Here is a 23,123-nt window from a genome sequence, read left to right as displayed (position 1 = left end):
GACAAGATGCTGCGTGTCTTCGATCCCAGAGCCCAGCTGACGGCCGTTCAGGTGAGTCTGCTGACGATGTCCCAATAAAAACAGGCAGATACTGACCCTCCCCTGTAAACTGCAAAACAATGCCTGCACTCTAAATGATTAATGAGGTGCTAGCTAGCACCTAGCCTCTGAACTATGTACCTCACCGTACCTTTGTCATCGCAAGATCTTAAATTCTTCTTTTTGTTAATTTTCCCTAAAATACAGTTCTATTGACTCTGATTCTATTTGTAAAAACTATAATGGCACGGGTGCTTTTATTTATTTTTTTTTTTACAGACGACCACAGTAAATCTGGTGGCCGTGCAGCTGTTGCTAAAAGTGCTATCTGCGTGCTTTTTAATTTAGTACCGTCGGCGTACGGCAGGCCAGCGACGTTTCTGTCCGTGTGATCTATTTTTCGTCTTGCCTGTCTTTCTCTGTCATTTTCAGGGAGGGAGATCCCCCACAACAAAATTGTAAATCGTTAAAATAAGGATCTGCGAGCGTTTAAAACGCTGCCGTGCCCAACCACCAGGGCACCCGGGGAGCTCGAGGCAGCGCAGCTCTTGTTTGTCTTTCCCCCTCTTCTTCTCTTCCACTCTTTCATTACTCCCCTCGGCCTGTCGGCCGTGACCCGGGACCCCGCTGTGTGCGGCTCCACCGCCGCCACATTTGATTGCTTTCTCCGTCCCTCTTGCCTCTGTCGAGGTCCGGTTCGGAGTGGGCGGAGCCTCTGACAGATGTTTGACACCCCCTCTGCTGAGGGTCTGTTTATCAGCTGTGACCGAGCAGGCGAACAATGCGTGAGTGTGCGAGGGGCTGTTTCCTCTACAAGCCCTCACCGACACTCTACATTTCATCAGCGGTCACCAGAAATTTCTGCAAAATTGTCTGTTTGTTCGCGTAACAACGAGTCGGTGAAGCGATGGCAGTTTTTCTGCTTGGCTGGGTTGTTGTAGATGGGATGTGATGGCAGGTACCGCCACAAGCTAAACACAGAGGGGCAGAGAAGCCTTCCTCCAACTTGTAAAGTCAGCTGTCCTCAGCAAGAGAAACCACAACTTATTTCTGGCTCATTTCTGCTGCAGAATACACAATATTGATGCCTCGCGTTTAAGGAGGCGCCTGCAAATTTTAGTGTTTACATTTTCTGTAAATCTGAAAATGAGAAGAGGGCCAACTCTTGCAGGCACGGCTCATCCGGCGGGTTCGTGGCAATGGGAGCAGGGTGCGTCGTCGTGGAGATCAGCTACTGAAATGATCCGAGGGTCCAATCGGCCACTGTCGGCCTTCAGACGTCAAAGAAGCTGGATCGAGCATCCAGAGACGCTGCTAATCGAACATTCTTGTTCTGGTGTTTCCACTGTTGTCCAGTTTCCCTCCAGTGGCGGCGTACTGGAGCCCAGTGCGTCCCTCCGACCGGCTGCTTGTGGGACGCCCTGGGCCCAGATGCCCTCTCCCCAGGTGGGGTGAATATACGCTGTAATTACGGCCCCCGCCCTCGCTGCGCTGTGCTGAGGGTAAATACGGCTGTGCAGGATAATTAAGGTCTTGGACAAGAGCACTATACTGTAGACACACACACACACACACACACACACACACACACACACACGTGAGCTTCTCTATGTTTTATAACTACTATTAATTATTATTGTTTTTCAGGATTCCTATATTTGGCGCCATGTTCCGTGTGAATCCATTTTTAATCAAATCATTTTGTTGATAAGTTGATCCTTTGATCAGGCTCGGACAGACGAATCATTAAAAGAAACCGAGACGTCGCAAATTTGCTGAACGAATCGCGGCCACTCTGATCTTTAAAACTGAGATGGTGAATCTCTTAAAAGGCGACCGAGACTGTTGAGAATCTCCCAAAGATGTTTAAAAGCGCGACAGGACCTGAAATCCCCCACACGAGGCCAAGGTGTGAAAGCAGGGAGCAGCAAACAGGTTCCACGCTTCCCCATCTGCCCTAACATCTGTATGAAGGCCTGGAGTTTCCAGATGAGCCTCTGTCCGTGTGTGTTCTCCGGCCTCCGCCCCGGCGGGGGAGGGGGGCGCTGACCCGAGTGGAGGTGTGCGGATGAAAGGACGCGTGCCCTGATGGGCGTCTAAGCCTCCTTTGACCGCCGGCCTCCACGGATCTGCCGAGTGTGTTCCTCTCTTCTGCGTGTGTACTTTGTGTGTCCCATGTGTTCTTCAAATTACTGCACCGAAAATACCCCTCATAGTTTCGGGCGAACGGCGGCCGCGGAGCTGTCGATCTGTGGCCGGGAGACAGGAAAAGGGAACGGTTTTCTGGACGCGCGGGCCAGATTCCTCTTTTTCAGCTCAAGCTTCTGCTGCTCTGGGTGAAATTAGAGAGGGCCAGGAGATGGAATGGGTTTGGATCAGAGAGGAGCAGAACGCTGGGCAGGGCCAAGCAAAAGCAGCGCGGTTTGACTGCTTTAGGTGGTTGAGAGCAGCAGTCAGACCATCATAAATTACACAGAACAAACTTACTGGTGGATTCGGAATTTTCCCAACAGTCATTTTCGACAACATTTATCCATCTGTGCCGTGTGATTTTATTGATGTTGTTATCTTAACCTCCAGGAAAGATGAGATCGGTTTGGTCTAATCAAAGATTTCACACTTTGGTTCATTCAAGGACTAATTTAACGACACTAATCAGGCTCGTTGATTCATAAAATGATGGTGGCTTCAGGTTGTGGTCAGCTTAAAAGAGTTTTATGAAGATTTTCCCCTTAAAATGTTCAGTTCTCACCAAATTTAAATGTTGGCAGCTCAGCTCTGATTTCTGCAGAGGAAAAGTGGTTAAAGGTTCGCAAAGGTTCACATAGACAGATTCGACTGTGGAGAAGAAGCAAAATAAAAGAGCAGAAGCGGAATAAAAGAGATATTTGTCTCTGATCTGTGGATTCCAGCTCGCCAAGAATTCTGTGTTAAATATGATTTGTGCAGCAAGTTGGGTGGAACACAAACCTCCACATTTACAGGGACTATTTATAAAGGGGTAAAAAATGGTTAACATCAATTAACGGTAAATCTCCTGCATTTGCTCCACGGACAAGGAACTTCATCAATATCTCGGTGCTCGCCTCTCCCCAGCTGCACCGGCATCCTCCCCCGACTGCGAGATTCTCAGGTCTTATTAAAAATTCCAGAGAAAAGACACCTGGCAAGAAATATGTCTTTAATTTCGTTGAGGTCAAGCTGCCAATTAGCAGGCCAATCCCCGTCTAACCGACGTAATCCCGGTGACCCTTGACCTTCACGTGGCGTTTTGTCATCTCTCATTAGCTGGAGCCCGGCTCGACAGCTTGGCCCGTGTCATTCTGGGAAGTATTTCCACCTTCGGCGGGATCTCGTACTGCGACATAATCAGCGGTGGCAATCAGCGTTTGGCTCCTACGCATTTCTCTTATGTGGGAGCCGTCAGCAACAGGAAGAATAATAGCTGGATTATGCTAACTCATCCAGTTGGCAGCAGATGCGACGCGTCGCCTCGGGGATGCTCACGGCAGATTCGTACGGACGCTGCTGCCTGATAACAGATATTTGATTTGTCCTTGTAATGCGGCTGTCTACAAATTCTGTCGTATTCTGCTGCTTTTGCTAGCATGAGCTTGTTTGGGGTTATTTCTTTGCAGTTAACTGACGTTAGCGCGTGTTTTTGATCGCCGTCGATATACGGCCGCTCTTTTTAATCGTGAATGTAACTTTTTTTGCACGTATTAGCAGAAGGTGGAAGGTGTCCTTATCCTTGGCTCGGTTGTGAGCGCTCCTAAGGCCCAGATTCCAGAACCGGCTCTGCTGGCAGGAGTGTGGCAGATGCTGGTATTCAGCAGTAATCTCTCCTTTCTCCAAAAGGTGTGTGAGTCATGTATATAAGTCGTGTTTTAGACACCACAACAGCTCTGAAGTCGAGCCGAAGGTTAAAGTTTGCTCATGTTTGGATTTACTGTAACTTTCTCGGTAGAAACAGATGGACGAGTTGATGAATTCTGCTCATTCTTCTTCCTGGAAATGAGCAAATAGGACCGGGATGTAGCAGACGAGGGGTTTTAGTGCCTCGCTTTCTGACAGTATGCGTCTGTCCGGCGTGTTCAGGGGCAGAGCTGGTTATTTTTCTGGAAGAAGGAGGTTCCAGCTGGCTCTGCTAGCATGTGCGTTGGTTTGTGAGCAGAGGCCTCATTAGTATGCTGACATCTCCAAGACGCTTTGTTTCCAGGTTAGGTTGGAAGTCTCCAGGCCCACATGTGGGTCCCACCTGGAATCACAAGTGGACGGTGTTTAACTTTCCTTTGAGGGAGAGAGAAGATCCATTTCAATGCAGCTTTTGAGCCTTTGGTTTTCATGTGGACTTGATTTGATTTAAAGAATAGTCCATTTTGCTGGTCTCAGTGTAACTGCACCTCAGTTCTGCCTGACTTTTCCTTAATTGCCATCACCGCTAATTTGTTTTCATGACCATTCCCTGTTTTAAATAGTGGTTATTTTTTTTCCCCCTTTCAACTTGGCCGAAGCTTTCTGCTGGAGCTTTAATAAGAGAGGAGTTAATTCAGCCTCTTCAGCATCTTTGCAGCCAGAACTGTCGAGCGAGGTTTTAGTTGGCTTTCTGGTTTTATTCTATGTCCCGGCTTCTTTTGGGAGCAGGCAGTTGCTGTGAATTATTCATTAAGTGTGCTCTTGCTTCAGGCCACGCAAATAGAAGACGTCCACTAATGACCATTAAAGAGTGTTTAAGCTCCTTTGTTGAACCAAACACTATTGCCAAGGTAACTAAAGCAGCCAGGTAAAGACTTTTTTGCCTTTACACCAGCTTAATCATACGTATTTTCAGCTGAGAGGTCCAGCAGATTGAGGCTTCCTCTACACGTGTACTGTTTTTGTTATATTCTGCAGCGGACTCCTGGATAATTACTAGGAATAAACCCAGAGCTTTTGCAGCTCTCCACCAACAGTGACGCTCATTTATCATGACTGAATGGGACAGTTACTGGAAATGTTGCTTTAACATGCGCATGCCAGTGTGATGGATGTTTTAGAATTTGAACAAATAGACCTTTTTTTAATGGGCTAGAGCCGTCCAGAGTGGTGTTTGTGCTGATGCAGTTCAGAACAGAAACGACGAGGAACTTTTGCAGCAAGATTCCGAAAACAGTGAAACAGCTCACCGGTTAAGGGACACACCCTGTGAAATGTTATATTACGTTAATTTGCAGCTCATTTAAAACTCTTAGCTACTGATGTAAAGAGACGACATCAGCGCTAGCTGGTTGCTTCTGCACAAGCTTCTGGGGCTGCTTTGAAGAGGCACCACCTGTGTGATGTGGTTTTAGTCAGAGGGAAGCCGCTCTCTCCGTGACTGCGGGTACCAGTGGGCCCGGCTGGACTTCAGGCGTCTCTGGCAACGCGGGTCTTTGCAGAGGGGTGTGGGCTCTCACTCGCTCCACTGCAGAGAATCGCGTCTTTGTTTCTGGGGTGCTGGTCTGGTGTGCAGACTCCCATCGGCCCCGGGTGTCTGGGTTGGTGCCGCCGTCAGCGGCGTCATTTCTACATCTTTCCGTCTTCCTCAAATCTGTGTCCGCCTTCAAAAGAGAAACAAAAACAGCATCTCCGTAATGAGTGCTTGAACCTCAACCACACTAACCATCACAAACCCGAGCGGAGATCAAGAAGCAGGGACCCGAACAGGGATCCTTCCTCTGGCTCTCTGGCGCTTCTTTTGGTCCCGTTAGTTCCAAGAAGTGATTAGCTTTGGATGTCGCGCTGATCCGAACGTCTCTGACCTCGGGTAGTTTTCCCAGTGGGAGGACTCTTCCAGTAGGCACCGTTCAGTTGTTCCCAGTCCTCCCCGTGAAGTGGTGACCACGTGTGTCTGACTGAGCTCGCACGGCACTGTGGCACAATAAAACCAGCTCCCCAGTGTTTCTGTTCACTTAGTAAAGTCAAGTAAAGTTCAAAAACCTACTAACATCAGACTCGATCAGTTCGATCAGGGTTGTTGGATCTGTTGATGGTTGCGTAGCTCCTGTTATAAAGTTTAACCGGATACTTTTAAAAGTTATAAAGCTAAATCTATTCTCAATCTGCTCGATCGTCAAAACAAGCTAGAAAAATGATCTTTGGCAAGATCAGGGGATTATTTTTAGCTATAATGTACAAATATGTAATATTTGTCTCTGATTGCAGCAGTGGTAGGAAACTATTTTAATGATAATTCTATTCAGGGGGAAATATGAGAATAAACCAAGCGGAAGCTTCCAGAAGGGCGACGTTTGTTGCCAGTGCAGCAGCTTCGTTCATCATAGGTGTGATTAATGACAGTTTCCCAGTTATTATATGTAAGTCCAACACCTGCAGGATAATATGGAGGAAATCCCTTCTAATCTCCACAGGATGGGCGCATGAACCCGGGGGTGAAACGTTCGCTTCTGTATCGTCTTCACGATTACCTGCTTCCATCCCACCGCGCCTGGTCCCTATTAGGAGTCAAACAAAAATCCAAACAATCTGAACATGGAGCCCTGAGGAAGAAAGCCTTCTGGATATCCCATTCAAGCTCATGCTATATTTAACTCAGGCTCAGTCCACTTCGTATCACTTGTCCCTCCTCAGGGGCACCAGGTTCAGTTGCCGTGAGTACATTTTTCTGACTAAACACCTTTTCACAGAGGATATGAAGGGGGGGGGCGGTATGAGAAAATGAATGATAACAGTAACAGTCTGGACAGTTCATCCAGCGCCACATGACTCTCTAATAGTGCTGCTGAAGGTTACACACTCGTCAGCGTCACGCGGCAGAGACGTCGGCGTGACCCCGGAGCGCCGGCGTGGTCGTGTGTCAGTTCTCTGCTGTTACAGCTGCAGCGGAGGATTTATTCCACGTTGCCATCCCCTTCGATTGCGTTCCCCTGCCCAGCTCCTGACCTCGCACATTCATTTTCATCATCGGGAAAAGCGCGAGAGCAGAGGAGGCAGAAGCACGGAAAAGTAGGAGCGCGGGCTGTGATTTGTGAGCGTTTTTTTGGAGGAACCGCAGAAACTTAAGATGGTTCCAATTAACGGAGGGAGAAAAAAAAGTGTTGGGTTTGACTTTTATTTTACCCCCTCCGGTCTTTATCCTTCCTTTTTTGGCCCCCGCACGCTTTTTGGGAAATCTGAATTAAATTCAAGATACATTTTTCGACTTGGTAACGTGACGTAAATGAGCCGTGATGCTGGAGAAAGCTCAACAAGAGCTAATTATGCATGGATGAAAGACAGCGGGAGGCTTTTTCGGGGGGGGGGGGGCAACCAGGCAAAGCTTATTGATTAGAAGAGAAGAAATAAAAGGGGTGAGGGGGGAAAGGTTCACGAGTTTAGCAGCTGCAGCTGAGTTTATGATGGTATAATTCACCTATAGTCACCCAGTTTTAGCAGGTAGGTTTTAATCCCACTATAAGACATACATGATAATAAAATGGGAATAAGTTCTGGGGCACTTCCAGGGTAGTCGTTAAAAAAAACTCCATGGATGTGACAGAGATTGTGATAGTTCCCATATGTGCAGGCCGATACCCGATATCGGTCCTGAGCAGCAGAGGTATGCGTTCTCTCCGTCCATGGACAGAAGATGGAACGATCCTCTTTTGTTTATATTCGCAGACAATATTTTAAAGAACCATAAAACCACATTTGGCCAGACTGCTGACCTGAAGACTTTCCTGTGTCTGCGTTTCTGCCTCTAAATCGTTTAACCAGAGGCTCACACACTACCTGCTCGCAGTTGTTTGCCTTTGTTACACTTAGCAACACTTTCACCCTCTGGATTTTGTTCCGCTCCAACACCTTGTCTTTATTTATGAGCTCCTTCCTTATTTCCACCTGATCCATTCCATTTCAACTCTCTTTTTTGCAGGTTGGTGAGAAAAGGTGAATACTCTTGTCAAGTCCTAGCTCATTTATCTTCCCCCTCTCTGTTCTTATATTCACATTCCTTCAGGCCGGATCCTTTTTTTCAGCTGCTGCTTTCCCTCTCTTTCCTTTCCCACCCTCCCTGAATTTTTCTCTCTGCTTTCTGAGCACGTCCTGATCGATTTGTAGCGCGTCTATAACGCTAAAGTGCGAGGGAGGGAGGCTCCAGGTGAGCCAGGCTGAATTATGACTGAAGAGGAGAGATAGTGCTTGGCAGCGTCTACATCCACGCAAAAGGTCCAGATGTTGTGTCCTTTGGCTGCACTGCAGTGTGAGTAACGCGCTAGCTCAGTGATGCTAATCTCACTTTTCCTCAGGCTGAGTCCAAAGTCCCATAAAAAACCCTAATCCCCAGCTTCCCTCCTGTCATTCCGGTCACCGTGACGACGTCTCAATGATGCACCGCTTTTATGGATGAAGAATAATGTCACAAATACATGGCTGCTCTATTTGCTCTCAGGCAAACGACAAAACAGCCTTCTCTCCACATACGTAAATACCAGGGCGATATATCTTTTGGTTTTCACGCTGACCTTTAAAGTTCTCGGTGCCGTTTCACTCTGCTGCTCGTAACTCATTAACTATTAATGGATGTGACGCCGTGAAATTTTGTGCAGACATTTATGGGCCCCAGACACATACAGACTTTGGTGATCCAGTGACTTTGGCTCCAGCGCTACGCAGTCGGTTTCTGTTTAGTTTTAATATCTTGACACGCGTTGGACGGATCGCTGTGAAATTGGGAGAAGATGTCTAAACCGGGCGCTGAGAGGATTTTTACTGATGAAACGTGTTCCATGAATTATCATGAAAGTACATTTTATATATCATGTACAGCTGTTTATTCCACACAGCTGCAGGAATTTGATGCTCTGTACCTGTGAGATGGGCTAATTCATGAAAAACACCCATAAATCTGCAATATATTAAATAATGCGCGAGGAATGCATTTAAAGTGGCTAATTTGATTGCAGCCAGAATTGAGCTCACCCTGTTCCCTTTTCACCGCAGCACTTGTGTGTTTTCTTTGGCAAAAACAAAGCCAAACGCAACCTTTCATTGTTCCGACCACGCGGCTGCTTTTCAGTCCATTTGAGGAACACAGACGTGACCCCGATTCGGCAGCGGAAAGCGATGATGTGGGATTTGTTCTGCTTACCCTCGCATGTAACATTAACACGTTCGGAGTCTTTTATCAGCCAGACACACGGCGCCAGATGCCCAACAGATTAAAATAGTTACAAGTCATTCCTCCTTTGGTGGGGGAACCAGCGCTTCATTGTCTTGTCCTTGGAAGGAAATCAGCCATCGCTGCCAGTGATAAATAGTGCAATGGCAGCGCGTGTTTATACCTTGCTGGGTTCTAGCTGTTCTCCTGCTTTGCTCCTTTCTGATCTATTACTATTTTAGATGTCTTTGTTTACTTTCGGCCCCTCTTGTGTGTCTGGGATGTTTTTTTTCTTCTAAACGGCTGACACAGATGGACTTATCAAGGCAAATGCTGGTGCGTGTACCTGCGCGGGGCATGCCGCTGCACCGCAGGCTGAAAAATGATCCCCGGTCTGAACTCAAGTGTTTATTCTGTCCAGGACTTATTATCAACTGTGTCATTGCTCCGCTGCTGTAACTTCTGAGAGCCGGGGCAGCAGAGTGTTTTGTAATCCCTCTTAAAGCAGTTTGGGAATGCACCAAGAGTGAAAAACAGTATTGGATACAGATGGACAAAGACCCGTCATCCCTCAGGGAGGTGCAGGAGTGCACAGCTGACAGTTTCCTTTATGAAACTGTGATGAGATGTTTTTGAGCGTGCCCCCGACATATGTAACAATATCATTTATTGTTCTCCGAACGGAGAACAATGAACGTGGCTTCCACCACAAAGTACCACATTCAGCTGACCGCTTATGATTAATGAGTCAGTTCTGCTTCGCAGAGGCTTGCATAAGGTTTAGAGTTGGGGAAAGTGGAATATTTCTGTGAACTCTGGATGGAGAGGGCATTAGCATCTCTGGCTTCTCCCAAAATGGTGAAAATCTGTGGTATGCATGATTGTGTAAATAAAAAAAAAACAGCGATGTTTGCTTTATTAATCAAAGTTGACAGAGAGCAGAAAGAAGCAGGTTCACACAGTGAAAATAAAATCTTTCACTTCCACTAAAAGTGGTCGGTTTACAGGATCTATCTTGTAAAAGTGACCATGTGGAGTCATCACCAGTGCAGCAAATGTTCGCCAAGCTCTTTTAAAAACAAATCTGGCCTGGGTGGCTGCTGATATGCATTCCATATTTATATGTTTATCTGCAAAACAAGATTAGAGAGATTTGAAGCGATATCAAGGGAATGGAAGGGAAACTGTGAAAATTCCTTTTCTTTGAAATAATAACTAAATGACTCACCACAGAGAAGGTTACTGCCCCAGCTCTTCAGGCCTCTCCAGACTTTTTTGCAGTTACGGAACCTCTGAAACTGAGGTTGCCTCTATTTTGTACTTCACCTCATCACCTATGGCGATGGGCAGCTTTAATGGCTGGATAAACTAGAGGACAGATCCACCGGTGCGCTGAGGAGGGGCTCTGACCCGTCGCTGTAACGGTGGCAGGAGCGAGTGTGGACGTCAGACTCTGTCCTGCTCTAGCTGCCAAGCTCTTCAGGGTTTTTGCAGCCATAAAAATGACAACTGTAATTTGTGGAGACGTAGCAGGCTGAAAGCCTAAAGGCTTCTGTTTTATGGAAAATTTATTGCTGACCTCCGTCTCTTATGGGAAGCAAGGTCAATGTTGTTTTAGTATTGATTCACTTGTATTAAGGATTTTATAGATTGACTACTGGATTGAGACGTGACATGTAGTCAGGACCTGAAGGATTAGCTCTGAATAGCATGATTTAAGGTATTTGGAGAGCATATTTGAAGGTTTTCCACCGACATCCTGTGGGCCATGTTGTGTTTCTACCCCCAATTTACTCTCATTTCAAGGCTCACAGTCGGTTTCAGTCTCTGGTGACAGGTGTGTTAGAAGACCACCCATCCGACCCAGCGTGGCGGCGCTGCCTTGACATAAACTGAAAACACTGCAACGATCTCCCAGCAGCACGACCCGACGTGGCCTCAATGGTTGTAATCGAAGATCTATTCTTGCCTTCATTGAAAATAAGGGCTTTTCTCATGAGACAGCCGCAAGGATGTGTCAGAGGCTCCCAGGACCAGTCCAGTCGGCCTTTCTGCCTTCCTTTTCTTATGTTTGACAAAACAACTTCCTTATTTTCTTCATTTGTAAGATTCAAATTAATCATTGAGAGGTTTTTGTATCATTTCAGTGTTTTCTTGTCTGTCTTCTAGAGTGCCAAAGGCCTTCAGAGCAACAAGGACTCAAGGATCCTGTGGGTCAAAGACGACCTTTTGGTTACCACTGGCTTTGATATGGTGAGAAAGAGCCTCCGGTACTTGTGAAGCTCAGCTTCAACTTTTTCATCTTAGAGATTTGCGGTCCGTGAGAGAAGCTGTTGAGGCGTAACCAGAAAAATTCCAAACAATCGGAAGAAAGTTTGGAACATAAGCTCACACAGGCATTTCTGTCACTTGATATTTCCCAAGGCTCTTATCGCAGCTGAAGTAGTGTACCTTTCTCCCCACCTGTGCAGATGCGCTGCCGAGAGGTGAAGCTTTGGGACAGGAGGGCGCTGAACTCCTCCATCGGTTCGATTTCCCTCAGCACATCCAGCGGGTGAGTACTCCACCCTCAGCCGTCAGAGACGATGGCACTGAACACGATGTGTATCGATGTCTGACGGTGGGAGGATGGAAGAAGATTTATGTGTGTGGTCTGTGTGGAAGTTGACATGAAGGATTCCTCGTGTCTTCGCGGTCGACCTGGCAGAGGTGTGACACTGTCCCTCCACATTCCAGGGTCAGAGACAACGGTCGGGTCTCTGCCCGGAAAAAAAGTGTGTGCAAGTCTGCATGACACGTCCATAATCAGTGCAAAGGGTCAGGCAGCAGGCGACACATCAGCACGTCTCTCTTGTGTGCTTGTCGGCCTCTGCTCCTGACCTTTTCTCCTCAGTTTATTTTTCCAAACACGGCTGCTAAAGGCCCAGTGTAGAGCGGAAGCAGGGCTCCGCCAAGAGAGGGGAGGAATGGAAGGATGGAAATTGAACAAAGATGGCAGGAGTGAATTTTCTTTTAGATCTTTATGCATTTTTAATACTGCGAATGACTCAAACCCGACCTTGAGCACAGATGGCTGATGATTCAGCATGATGTGGTGAACAGAATTATTTTTCTTTCATTATTTTCAGCAGCACGTATCGCCGAGGTCGACACTTTTGCATTTTTCTTACTCCTGTGTAAAAGTATATCTGAAAACATCCCACAGCCAGGTATTTCACAGTCAGGGTGCATGGTGCTTCATAGCAAGGACACAAAAGCGCGACCATAAACAATGTCAACATCATTAGCTGCTTCCAGCAGCCCAAGACTACCGTAAGGAAGCGCTGTCTGAGAATGCCTTTCTTTTTCCATCGCTCTGGAATCCTCACGTGTCTGTGTGGATGTTTAACAGTTGACACAACAGGGTCTTAAATAACATGTCCAAACTCATCTCTACTTCCTCCACTTCCTCCTTCATTGTTGATTGCCTGAGAGCCTCTCTGGAATCCACCCCACTGTCAGGATCCTTAATGAATGGTACTGAAGACCGTTTTTTAAAAATATTTTTAGTGGTGTTCAAACTTAATTTCTTTTATAAGCTCCTGAAACATAGAGATTCTTAGACTCTGTGTGTGTTTGTGCGTGAGAGAGTGTGCATAAGAAAAAGAATTTCAGTCCCATAGTCATTTAAAACGTCTCCTTTCTCTGAATTGAGATCAGCAGTCCACAGGCTTGGTTATATTAAATATATTGAAAAGTCCTCTGGAATGCTTTGATTCTTTATTAAGCGTAATCGCGGGGCTGCGTGCTGACCTGCTCGCTGTATGTTCTGTGTTAAATCAGTCCAGTCATGCACTGGTACCGCAGCGTGGTGCGTCAGGGTGCCGAAGCTCCTACGAGGTTTCATCCTGTCCAAACTCCAGGAAATTTAGACAAACACTAACAGACAACATTGCTGATATTTTGTCTTTTACCCAAAACGTTAAATAAAGATGAAGAAATCAGAATTCAGTGGAGGTTTGGAAATGAGAGGGTTCGTGGCATCATTTTCTGTCAGCCTTCATGTGCAGTCGTTGGTGAATGTTTAGAGTAGAGCTTATCACAGGAGATACGGCGTGATGATGGGTCCTCGACTGACGTCTGCAGACAGCGCAGATGCCCTCGGACTGTAGACGAGACTTCAGCGGCATGTCAATATTTTGGTTTTCCTTTCAATCTCTCCTGTCCTCATGTTCCCTCTGTCCTCCACGTTTGAACTCTTTATTTCTGCTGTCTTTCGTCATGTTTTCAGTGCATATGCGTCACTCCGTTTGCATGTCTCTTGTGTACCGTTAAGGCAGAAAGCAGATAGAATGCAGCAATCAGAGTAAATCCTCCTCTCAGACTTTCTCAGCTCTGCTGAACGTGGGCCCCCGTGGAAGCCCTGTAGTCAAACATCCATCTGCAAGCATTTCCTCCTTGTCACTTTAGGGATGAGGTAAAGATCTGTTTTTTTTCCTGTTTCAAATCAAACAGGTTCTGGTAAACGCGCTGCTTAATCATATCAGCAAGCTGGAGCGTATCAGCGTGAGCCGTCCCCGTGCACGGCGCTCAGTAGGACTGTTTCATTTGCAGTGTCGCAGCGTGAGGAGGTCTGGCAGTTCGAGCCGGTAAAACGAGGCCGCGGGTGAAATATAAATTGGATGGAGAATAATAGAGGGGAACTGTTTATTTTTTGGTTGGGGTTGAAATGGAGACTGAAAAAAGTGAAGGATGGAGGGTGATGAGACACAGAAGGTTGTTTTTAACCGTGCACTTTTAGCTATTACTGCCCATTTTCCATATAGGCTGCAGCTCTGGACATTTGAGAGCAGCTTGAAACAGTGTTGCTATGCCGCTCTCCCCTTACACGCTCCTCTGCGCAAAGCTAAACTATAAAAACCACTTCTGAAACCGAACCTTCAAGACCAGACGGGAATGGTGAACTTTGCAGTGGGGCCTGACAGCGGCACACCTGCCTGCATCAAAATGTTTGCTACGTGGTGATTACCCATAGTCCCCTGGTGAATAGCTGCACGCTGAAGGTAGATTAGGACGCAACAGTGAATGTTCAGATGAGGGTTTATTCCAGCTGCATTAATGTGCAATGATCTACGCTCCATTCATTTCATTCATTCACGCTGCCAAAGTCAAACAGGACATAAAATAGTCCCTGGAGAGCTGACCCCACTGTTATCCCAACCCGGTCACTGGTAACACAGTGGAGACGACCTCTCGGAAAAACAGTGCTGGGGGGTTGGGGTGGAGCCTTGGTCGTACCCCAGGTGCAATGCACAATCTCGCCTTGACTGTACATAAATTTACTCCTGTGTGTTTTCTTTCATTCCTATTCGTGCCTGGGAGCAGGGCAGAGTCATCGTGTGTAATGGAGCTAAACTCCCTCTAATCAGACGGATTGAAAAAGAGTCCTGTGCCCCAGAAGTAAACCAGCCTCCAGCCCCCCTCTCAAACCCCAGCCCAAGTGCTCTAAAATCAGTCCCAGATGAAGGCTTTCCTGTGGGGATTAGGTGCAGCTGCAGCATTGCTAACCAAACCGGGACCAAACAAAAAAAGAAAGGCCATGGAGCGAGTTAATAACCCAGCCTTTTAGTTCAGTTTCTAAGACTAATTGAGCCTTATTTTTAGACCCACCTTTAAAATGACCGTCCAGGGTGGACAGGAAGGCAGGATAATGTTCAGTTAAAGTTCTGGGTCAGTTCGACAGTTCACAGCTGCACCCTCCCTCTGCAGGATGGCCTTGGGGGATGGTATCAACTCTAGATGTGACCGCACACGCTCCGTCAAAGAACCTGAACTCTGTGTTCCGACAGTTGAAACGCTGAGTCTGGAATCTGTTAGTCATTTGAGGTTTCAGTTTGTGATTCCATGGAAGGGGAGTTCGATCAAGACTCGGGCTGGAAAAGGAGGGGCGGTAAAGTCTCTCATATCGTCTCCGGGTACACTTTTACGGGCTTTTCATGAGGGTTAATAAGGTGATTTCAACTGTTTTTAACCACAGAACTACTGATGGAGGAATTCTTCTTTCAGTTGATTAACAGAAGCTAAAAATAAATGGGGTTATTTTTACCCTCTTCCATCCCAACTTTCTTTCTTGGCTCCTGCACAGATGAAATAGAAGGCGATAACCGGATTTTTCTAGGTGCTGGGATTCTACACCAAGCTTCTTATTTTTAATTTTAGAGTGAAGCCAAATGGATCCTTTCAGGGTTGCTAAAAACACATGGAAGTATGTGCAGAGTTTGGCAGGGCATATTTAATAGAATTCACAGAGGGTTTCGATTTCATCCCACAGGTATGTGCTCAGCACTCCGGGGATCAGAAGGACCCTTTTGTGTGAAGTCGCCATGGAAGGAAAATATCAAAATAAAGGGAAAAAAGAATCTCTTCCAACCTCCCTTTTCTTTTCTAATACTTACCTCTATTTTCCATGATGTCGGGACTATAGTCACCATATCAGACCCCTCTGTGTTACGTGGCACTTGAAAACATCTTAATGCTGTTAAGGTAATTGCCCAGATGACTCAAGACAGGATGACTTCTTTTTCTGGAATTTCACTCTCTTTATCCTGGTGTTTGGATCCTGAGCCGGTGTCAGACTTGCGTTTCCATCCTTTACAAAAACAGCAGTGCAGTTGCACTTGCAGCTGCAGGTTTGAATTTTCTCCAACATCTGGAAAAATGTATTCCCTCTTTCTTATTAAAATTGTACTGGCAATAACATTGAGCTCTTACCCCACTAGCTGCCTCCACACTTGTTTTTCCCCTCCATTGTGGGTCTTACGCTAGTAGCTCAGCATCTGATGAAGAAATCTGGACTCTCAAAGGTGGAAACAGTACATCATCTGATACTACTCGCTTCTGTCTCGGTCTTCCTGCGAAGACCATGCATTTGTTTTATACAGCTCTTGATTGTCCCTTTCACAACAACCAGGGATTGTGGCATGGCTGAGCTCCTATTTTAAAATCATGCCTTGCCTCTGGACACCAGGCCCCTCCTGGACGCCCGCCACCTCTCCCCCCCTGTCGTAGAAAGGGCAATTCAAGCTATGGAGAAACGTGTTTCCCATTAGTGGATGGTTTGCTCTGCCCTGCACCCCGCCCGCCTCTGCCCTGCGGCCTGGCCTCCATACCACTGCCTCTGCAGCAGAATTTCACTGCACACCTCATAGGCTTGCAAATAATAACACAGCGACAGAGCGAGTGATGGAGAAGCCGCCGTATCGATGCGTACGGATGAGCCGGAGTCGCTTGTGCCAACTTAAGCCATCTGCGTGGACCCAGGGGAGGGACCGTAAACAAAGATAAAATCGTAACAGAGCTGGTGACACTTCCAGCCGCCGCTGATTCATCAATATGCAAGGTCCTTTATGAATAAATATACTCATGTGTACCACCCATGTCTACTCCATGACATGGGTGGTACACACACGCTTGACCCTGAAGCCGTGCGTGTTTGCTCTGCTTCTGTGTATCCTGCTCACATGTCTGGGTGAACTATTTCTGTGTACAACTGCATCAGTTCCACTGTTGCTGTGACACAGATAACAATGGTTCCTTTTCCTACCTAAATGTTTTTAAGTCTGAGTCAAGAGTTGAAGTCATTGTATCCCACGTTGCCACCCAAGTTAATCTGAAGTAAGTCGACTGTAGCGTTCCCTCTGGTTTAGATCTCTTTGCTCCCCTTTAAATTAGATTCGAGTGAGCAGACGTTTCCTATCTGGACTGTCTGCTCTCTGTAATCGGTTTTTATGATCATGTTTCCATGATAGGAACCAGTGATCCTCACTCAGACCGGCTGTCTAAAGAGGAAACAGGAGGAACATTTTTATCGCCTGTGATTGGCCAGTGGTAGGTGAGCCACAGGTTCTCCTGGCTGATGTCACCGTCCATGTGGCCTGTATTTGCCCTATCTGTCCCACACATGTCACTGGGGCCGGAACAACGTCCAAAATGCAGTTTAATGGGAATGTTTTTTTAGTTAAAGCATACTGTGTGTCAACTGATGCATGTGGTGTTGGTTAACGTAGATGTATTAATTGTAGGTGCACACGTGTTCTATGTGCAACGGGAAGGAAGAAAACAGCAGAAACCTGTGGAATCTCTTTTGTCTTGAATGAAATACTGCAATCACTGAAGCTGCACCTGCATGTCCTCCTGCTATGAGGACGTGTATGCATCTGTGAGACGAAGCAGATTTAAAAAGTCACTTCATTGTTTTCAGCGAGAGACTTAAGGAGGCGATGGGGGCCAGGAAATAAAGTTCCCATTGAGGAAAGCATGTTAGAAGGAAAGAATAGTTTGAGGGCCCTCGGGGGAGGACCCCAGTGGCTCTTTAGTCCTGCTCTTGAAGAAACCTCTGTGGGGTTCGTTGCTTTACCATCAGACTGTTTGAAGGTGGCTAACATTATTCCGACAAGGTCAATTAGTCAGTTGCGATTGTGCATTGGCTTTGTGTGGCCTGGAGGATAAGCAGGGTCCTTGTAAGAGCATAAGTCCTCTATTGTGTCCTTGCCTGGTCTTGCAGAGCACCCTTTTCTCTGTATTTAAGACACAGAGAAAAATAGATGTTTTCAAAACTGTTTATGGCACCATATGTAAACCTCAAGACTCCTAATTGAAATAAATGCAGCGTGACTAAAGATCTGCACGTGTTTTTGCTTGTTTTGGCAAGTGCAGATTGTCATGGACAGTTTGCCGTAGTCGGTAACTGAGCTCTGAGAGCGGCTCCTCTGTCGAATGTGCAGGGACACACACCGCATGTGTGTTGTGCCCAGGTGGCTCACACACAGCTGCCCAACCATGAACCGGAGGGACTGACTTGGACAGGCCCGTCTCGCCCTCACACATGCACGTGCTCACCGCCCTGCATGCCGTGCGGACATACGCGCACATGTCTGGACGGATCCGCCATGTCTTTATCTTTTGGAGCACATGCAGGCCATCAGCAAACAGTATTCAGCATCAGTCAGCGGGATGTGACAGGTGGAGTGACGTCTAATTCATCATCCGTGTCCTGGCAGTCATGCGTTGAGCTGCGGCATATAGGGAATACGTTAAAAACAGTCCATTTAAACGAAACATGGTCCACTTTAGTTAGCTGTTTGCCTTCATTTTGAGTCTAGATGGTATCTCTGATCACCCTAAACACGTTGTGACAGCACAAGTGTGATGACCGAGACCTCTGTTCTCAGTTCTTTGCATTTAGTTTCTTTCAGTTCCACCCCAGGAAGTAGTTTCTCTCAATGCAGACATTGTAAAGATGTCCTCCCTCTTTTTAGGTTGTACATGTCTGCTGTATCCTGCTGCTTTTCCTCACCCTGGGGGGTTTCTTCAGGTCCCCCTTCCCCTGGAGTGAGGGTGAAAGAGCAACTCTGTCACAAAGGTGCCTTAGACAAACACACAACCCAAAAAAAACAGGCTGTAAACAGGAGGCCTAGTTGCAGGAAAATATTTAAAAGACTACTTGTTCCCTAAAGACCAAAGGGACAAAGCCGGGGGTGCTACTGAGTCTTTCACCCTGGCCTGCATGCAGGGGGTGTTTGAGTGAGCAAACCTTTCATTAGCACCGGACTGAAAAAGAAAAACACAGACTTGATGGACTGGTGGCATCACTAATTCACACATACACACCGCTGTGGTGGCCTGTATTATGCTTAGCTGTTCCCTACACATCCTGGCCATCACGGTCCAGCCACGGTCCACTGCTGCTGTGGAAGTGTGGGGATTCTCAGCTGTCACCTGATGTGTACAGTCTTTACCGCCGGCCACAAACACACAATAAATCATGTCCCAGAAATGCAAAATACAAATGTTTGCTGGGTTTTTTCAAGCTGCCAAACTTAACCGGCAAATTGTAACAAACTGCCTTGTATGAAAATTCAATCAGCTTCTTTTTACCTTTTAATGCCAAGTACTTTTCCGATAAGGGTTTGTTGTTGTGCCTTTTTTGATCAATATGCAGCTTTGGAAAGAATTGAATGAACCACAAACTGAACATCACCAGTGGGAGAGACACTATAGAAATTGCATTGGCTACCGAGGTAGAGTTGGCACCCTCTTCTGTATTCCTGACCTTTTTTAGTGGCTTTGGGTAAATTATATCCCTTACGAGAGGAAAATATGCAGTGGTTAAACTGGAAAGGACCCCCCCCACCACACACTTCATCTTTCTCTTCTGTTTATGTAATTCAGGAGTGCTCCATCTGTCTTTCAGTCCCCGTTTTGTCTGTTTCCTCAGGTTTCTCTGCCGTCGCTCTCGATATTTATTCCTTTTTTTGAATTGCGTCGCTCTGTTTTCCTTCAATGGTCACACCATAATAACTCCAGTCCTTTTTTTGTCCATTCATCATCTCTCCCTCCGTCGTCTCAACCCTCTACTTTTATGCCTTTATATCAGCCTCCCTCCAGTGGTTCCCCTCTTTCTCTACCCACAGCTATGCTATTTTCTGCTTTGCATGGAGGATACATTTAGCTTGTGGTCGCTTGGGAAGTGATGGCTACATTAGTTGGGAGGGGGGTGTCTGGTGAATCGCTACCTTCTCGTCTCCACAATGGGCTCCGTGCGTGCTGATGCAGACTTTCCACCGGGGTGAACCGGTCGACTCGGGCAGCCCACTGGGGTGCTGAGGCGCTGTGTCCACACTCCCAGGCCACAGCCCAGGCTGGCAGGCACCCACGCAGGCACGCGGCGTCAGCCAGCCCAGCGGGTGTCACCGTTGATGTTTGTCTTGCGCGGTCGTTAGTTTCTTCCTAGACTGCGGCGATGGCGCTTGGCTCCTCCCACCTCGGTAATCCCCCCCATCAAGTAGAGAAAAAAATTGTTGACACTTGCCGAGACAAGACCGGGACGGTTGTGGGCTCTTAAGTGGCTGCGATCGGACTAAGCAGAGTTGATGGCCGTGCGTGTGCGGTCGTAAAGAAATCTGGCTGTTGTTAAAGAAATATACTGTTGTTTTTACATGCTTCTGTATTTCTTGCAAAGAATCACGCAACCTGGCATATTGGCTGCTCTAGAAGCACATGAGCCTGACAGGAGCCTCTCAGAAACTGTACCAAGGTGTAGTCTGGTACTGGATTCTCTTTGTTGATTTGAAGATTTGAGCTTTTCCGTTTACATTTTCAATGCTGACATCTTTATGTGTTCATGCATTAGCCCTTTGATAGACAGCTTCCCTAGAGAGGCTGTGAGCCAGACTACTGCTTACCTCTTAATACTTCATCTTTTCAGTCGTGTTTTGACTGGATAATCAAGAACATTATGGGTTTTGATTTAATACAGTGGTTGAAACAGAAGGTCTGTTTGTGCTGCCAATAATAAGCTAATAAGCTTTTCTTTTTGCTGCATTTGTCAGTGCTTGCTAGATGTTAGGGTTAACCCTAACACTAGCTGTATTGACAGTGAGGATGATAATTATATCATTTGTTTGCTTGTTTAGAAGTAACAAGTCCGGATATGTAAGCCAGCAATACCACACAGTAGTTCTTAGCCGGTCTGCTCCTAATCAGCTCCCAGACACTTGTGACTTTCCAGACCCTCCCCACGGACAGGATTAGCAGATCAGCAGTTTGCATGTGTGTGTGTGTAGCTACTCAGTCTCAGTTATTAGCAACAAACAGGTGTTTGTTGGGCGGAAGTTGACAGACCGTTTCTGTTGAGTGAGGCTTCAACTGCAGGGGTCAAAGGTCAGGTGCCTCTACCCCTTTAAGAGCAGGATGTTTGACACGGCCCATTATCTCCTCGAGAGTGAGCACTTTTCTTCCTGCTCAATGTGGCTGCGTGTTCACAGGAAGCGGAATTAGTTTGACTGATGCCCATTTTTCAAATGAACCTTTGTTGATGGCAACAGTGACAGTCCGTGAGGGAACATCTGAAGTGGTTGTACTGGTGTCACGTTCAACCGCAGTGGAAGGGTTTTCCATCCTGTTAGAGATGTTTGTGAATGATGCCATTTATCACTGTGACACTATGCGCACTTACTGTAAGGGATGGGATTACTGGTCGCTAATCTGTGCCTGTCGCCACCCTCCACTGCACCCGCCCACGTGCGCATACACACTTGTAATAGGTTAACTCAGCTGAATCACAGAGAATATTCAGCATGTAGCCGTCAGCCCCTTCGAAGTTCTCTAAAACTTCCAGAATTCGAGAGAGCCGATAGATGAAAGGGAAGATTTTCTTTTCTCCCTCATACGTGTAATATGCCCACCCACGTTCCGGTACAGCTCGGCTTGGTTTGACATTACACAGGAGCTGCAGCCACAAACAACGTGGAGTCTGCAGATGTGTACAGCCGGCATCGGCTCTGATGTGAGCGTTGAGATGTGAGTTTGAAAGTTATCCCAGGATGTGTACACAGCAGCATTTGATGAATGCCTGCTGGTTTGTCAGAGGGCTGCATGCCTGACCTCAAAGTCTTGACTGCTTCACTCCTCACCAGTGTCCTCTTCTGACATCATCCGTGTTGCCGTCAACTGGTTTCTGTTCCTGCTGCAGGTTCAAGTGTAGACATTTAGATATTGGGTGTTATATACAGGCACAGTTTTACAGCAGATGGAAGCAGCCCCAATAAAGATAGGTAAGGAAATGGGACTGTTGTGCCCTTATTTACCTTATCTGTGCTACACTTTTTATAGCGTATTAAGAGTCTAATGATGATGATACTAATGGGTTGTCAAACCTACAAACACATCAAACCAGTTCCCTTCATGTTTATTCAAGTATGCAAAGTAAATACTCTAAACATTGCACTGAGTCCACATCGTCGTGTGCATGTTTAAAATACTCACGCAGAAAAATGAGCGCCCTAGCCAGCGGAGATTCTCCATTTTGTTTTTACACTTAAAAAAGGTTTTGGTTAACAGCGTTAAGGCTTTGGAGCACAAGGGAGCTCTGACTGCATTTTAAGGTTTTCCAGGTGCGTGTGGGACACTTGTCATCTGAGGAAGAATTGCTCACGACTTCAATTTGAGCCCCTCGCAGAACAGAATTGATGCCTGCGATGGTTCCTAATAAGGGTTCCTTGAACATCTGCTCAGACCTTCAACCACCTCTTCTCACAGCTGCTTTCCTCTAAAGTGCACATGAGGTTAGCGAACATTAGTCGGTGCTAACTGACCTCTCTCGCCTCATCCCAGAGAGACCCGATTGTTACTTAAGCGCCTTTACAGTCTGTTCGCCTGGAATTTATCCCCTTGTTTGTGAGGGAATCTAACTGTTCGGGAAGATGATGTCTCATTCCTCTGAAATGAGAAGTATTCCGGCTTTGTTTTGCAGGCGCTCCTGTGGCGTTCAGTTCAGTTAAGCTGCTGTTTGAGTCCTCTTGCACGTCTCTCTCGCACTCACAGAAAAACAATACTTGCACAAATACCTCCCAGTATATTTCCAAACTGGAGCAGGGTTTTTCAGACCACACAGACCTGTTTAGAGTCTCTCCCTACTAAGGTTTCTTTGTCACTCCATGCTCCTCTATTTCTCTGTCCATTTAGCGGTTTGTAGATTTTTCTGTGTGCTTGTGTGACAAACGGTGACCTTTTTTGAATGATATAGTCACACTGTTTTGACAGTTCTGTCAAAGTTTGGCCTTGAAATTGAACTATGGGGATTACTTTCCCCCTCCACAGTCAACTATGAACACTGATTAATTCACATTAAATTCAGACTTATAATTAAATAATGAATAATTAAAAATGGAAAGTTGGGATTTTTCTTGTATATTTTTGTGTATATACATCAATGTCATCATACGTGATTAGTGGTTGAAGTCCCTTAATAGTGTAGTGTCAACTGCTTAATAGGCTTTTAAAAACTGTCCAATGTAAATGACTTGATCATCAGGGATGTGATTTGATCTGGATTTAAGTTGATCTGAGGGCATGAAGTGTTTTCCAAAGGTCATAGTTTTCTGTATAGAATGAAGGAAAAATGTCTTCATTTGTAAAACCAGAGCCCTGT

The 23,123-nt window shown here is 46.4% G+C and overlaps 1 protein-coding gene across 2 annotated transcripts in view; it reads left to right on the top strand.

The window, feature by feature from the left end:
• Window positions 1-23,123, top strand: part of LOC130514852 (mitochondrial import inner membrane translocase subunit tim16-like) — a 65,381-nt gene that overhangs the window by 6,014 nt on the left and 36,244 nt on the right. For both annotated transcript variants that reach the window (XM_057014670.1, XM_057014668.1), the window contains exons 7-9: window positions 1-51; window positions 11,324-11,407; window positions 11,626-11,708. In XM_057014670.1, coding sequence (XP_056870650.1) covers window positions 1-51; window positions 11,324-11,407; window positions 11,626-11,708 — 218 coding nt within the window. The remainder of the gene's footprint in view (window positions 52-11,323; window positions 11,408-11,625; window positions 11,709-23,123) is intronic.

The sequence above is a fragment of the Takifugu flavidus genome, chromosome 18 (assembly GCF_003711565.1).
Source record: "Takifugu flavidus isolate HTHZ2018 chromosome 18, ASM371156v2, whole genome shotgun sequence".
NCBI lineage: Eukaryota > Metazoa > Chordata > Actinopteri > Tetraodontiformes > Tetraodontidae > Takifugu > Takifugu flavidus.
The sequence above is the reverse complement of the archived record's forward strand: the minus strand, read 5'-3'. Positions and strand labels throughout refer to the sequence as shown.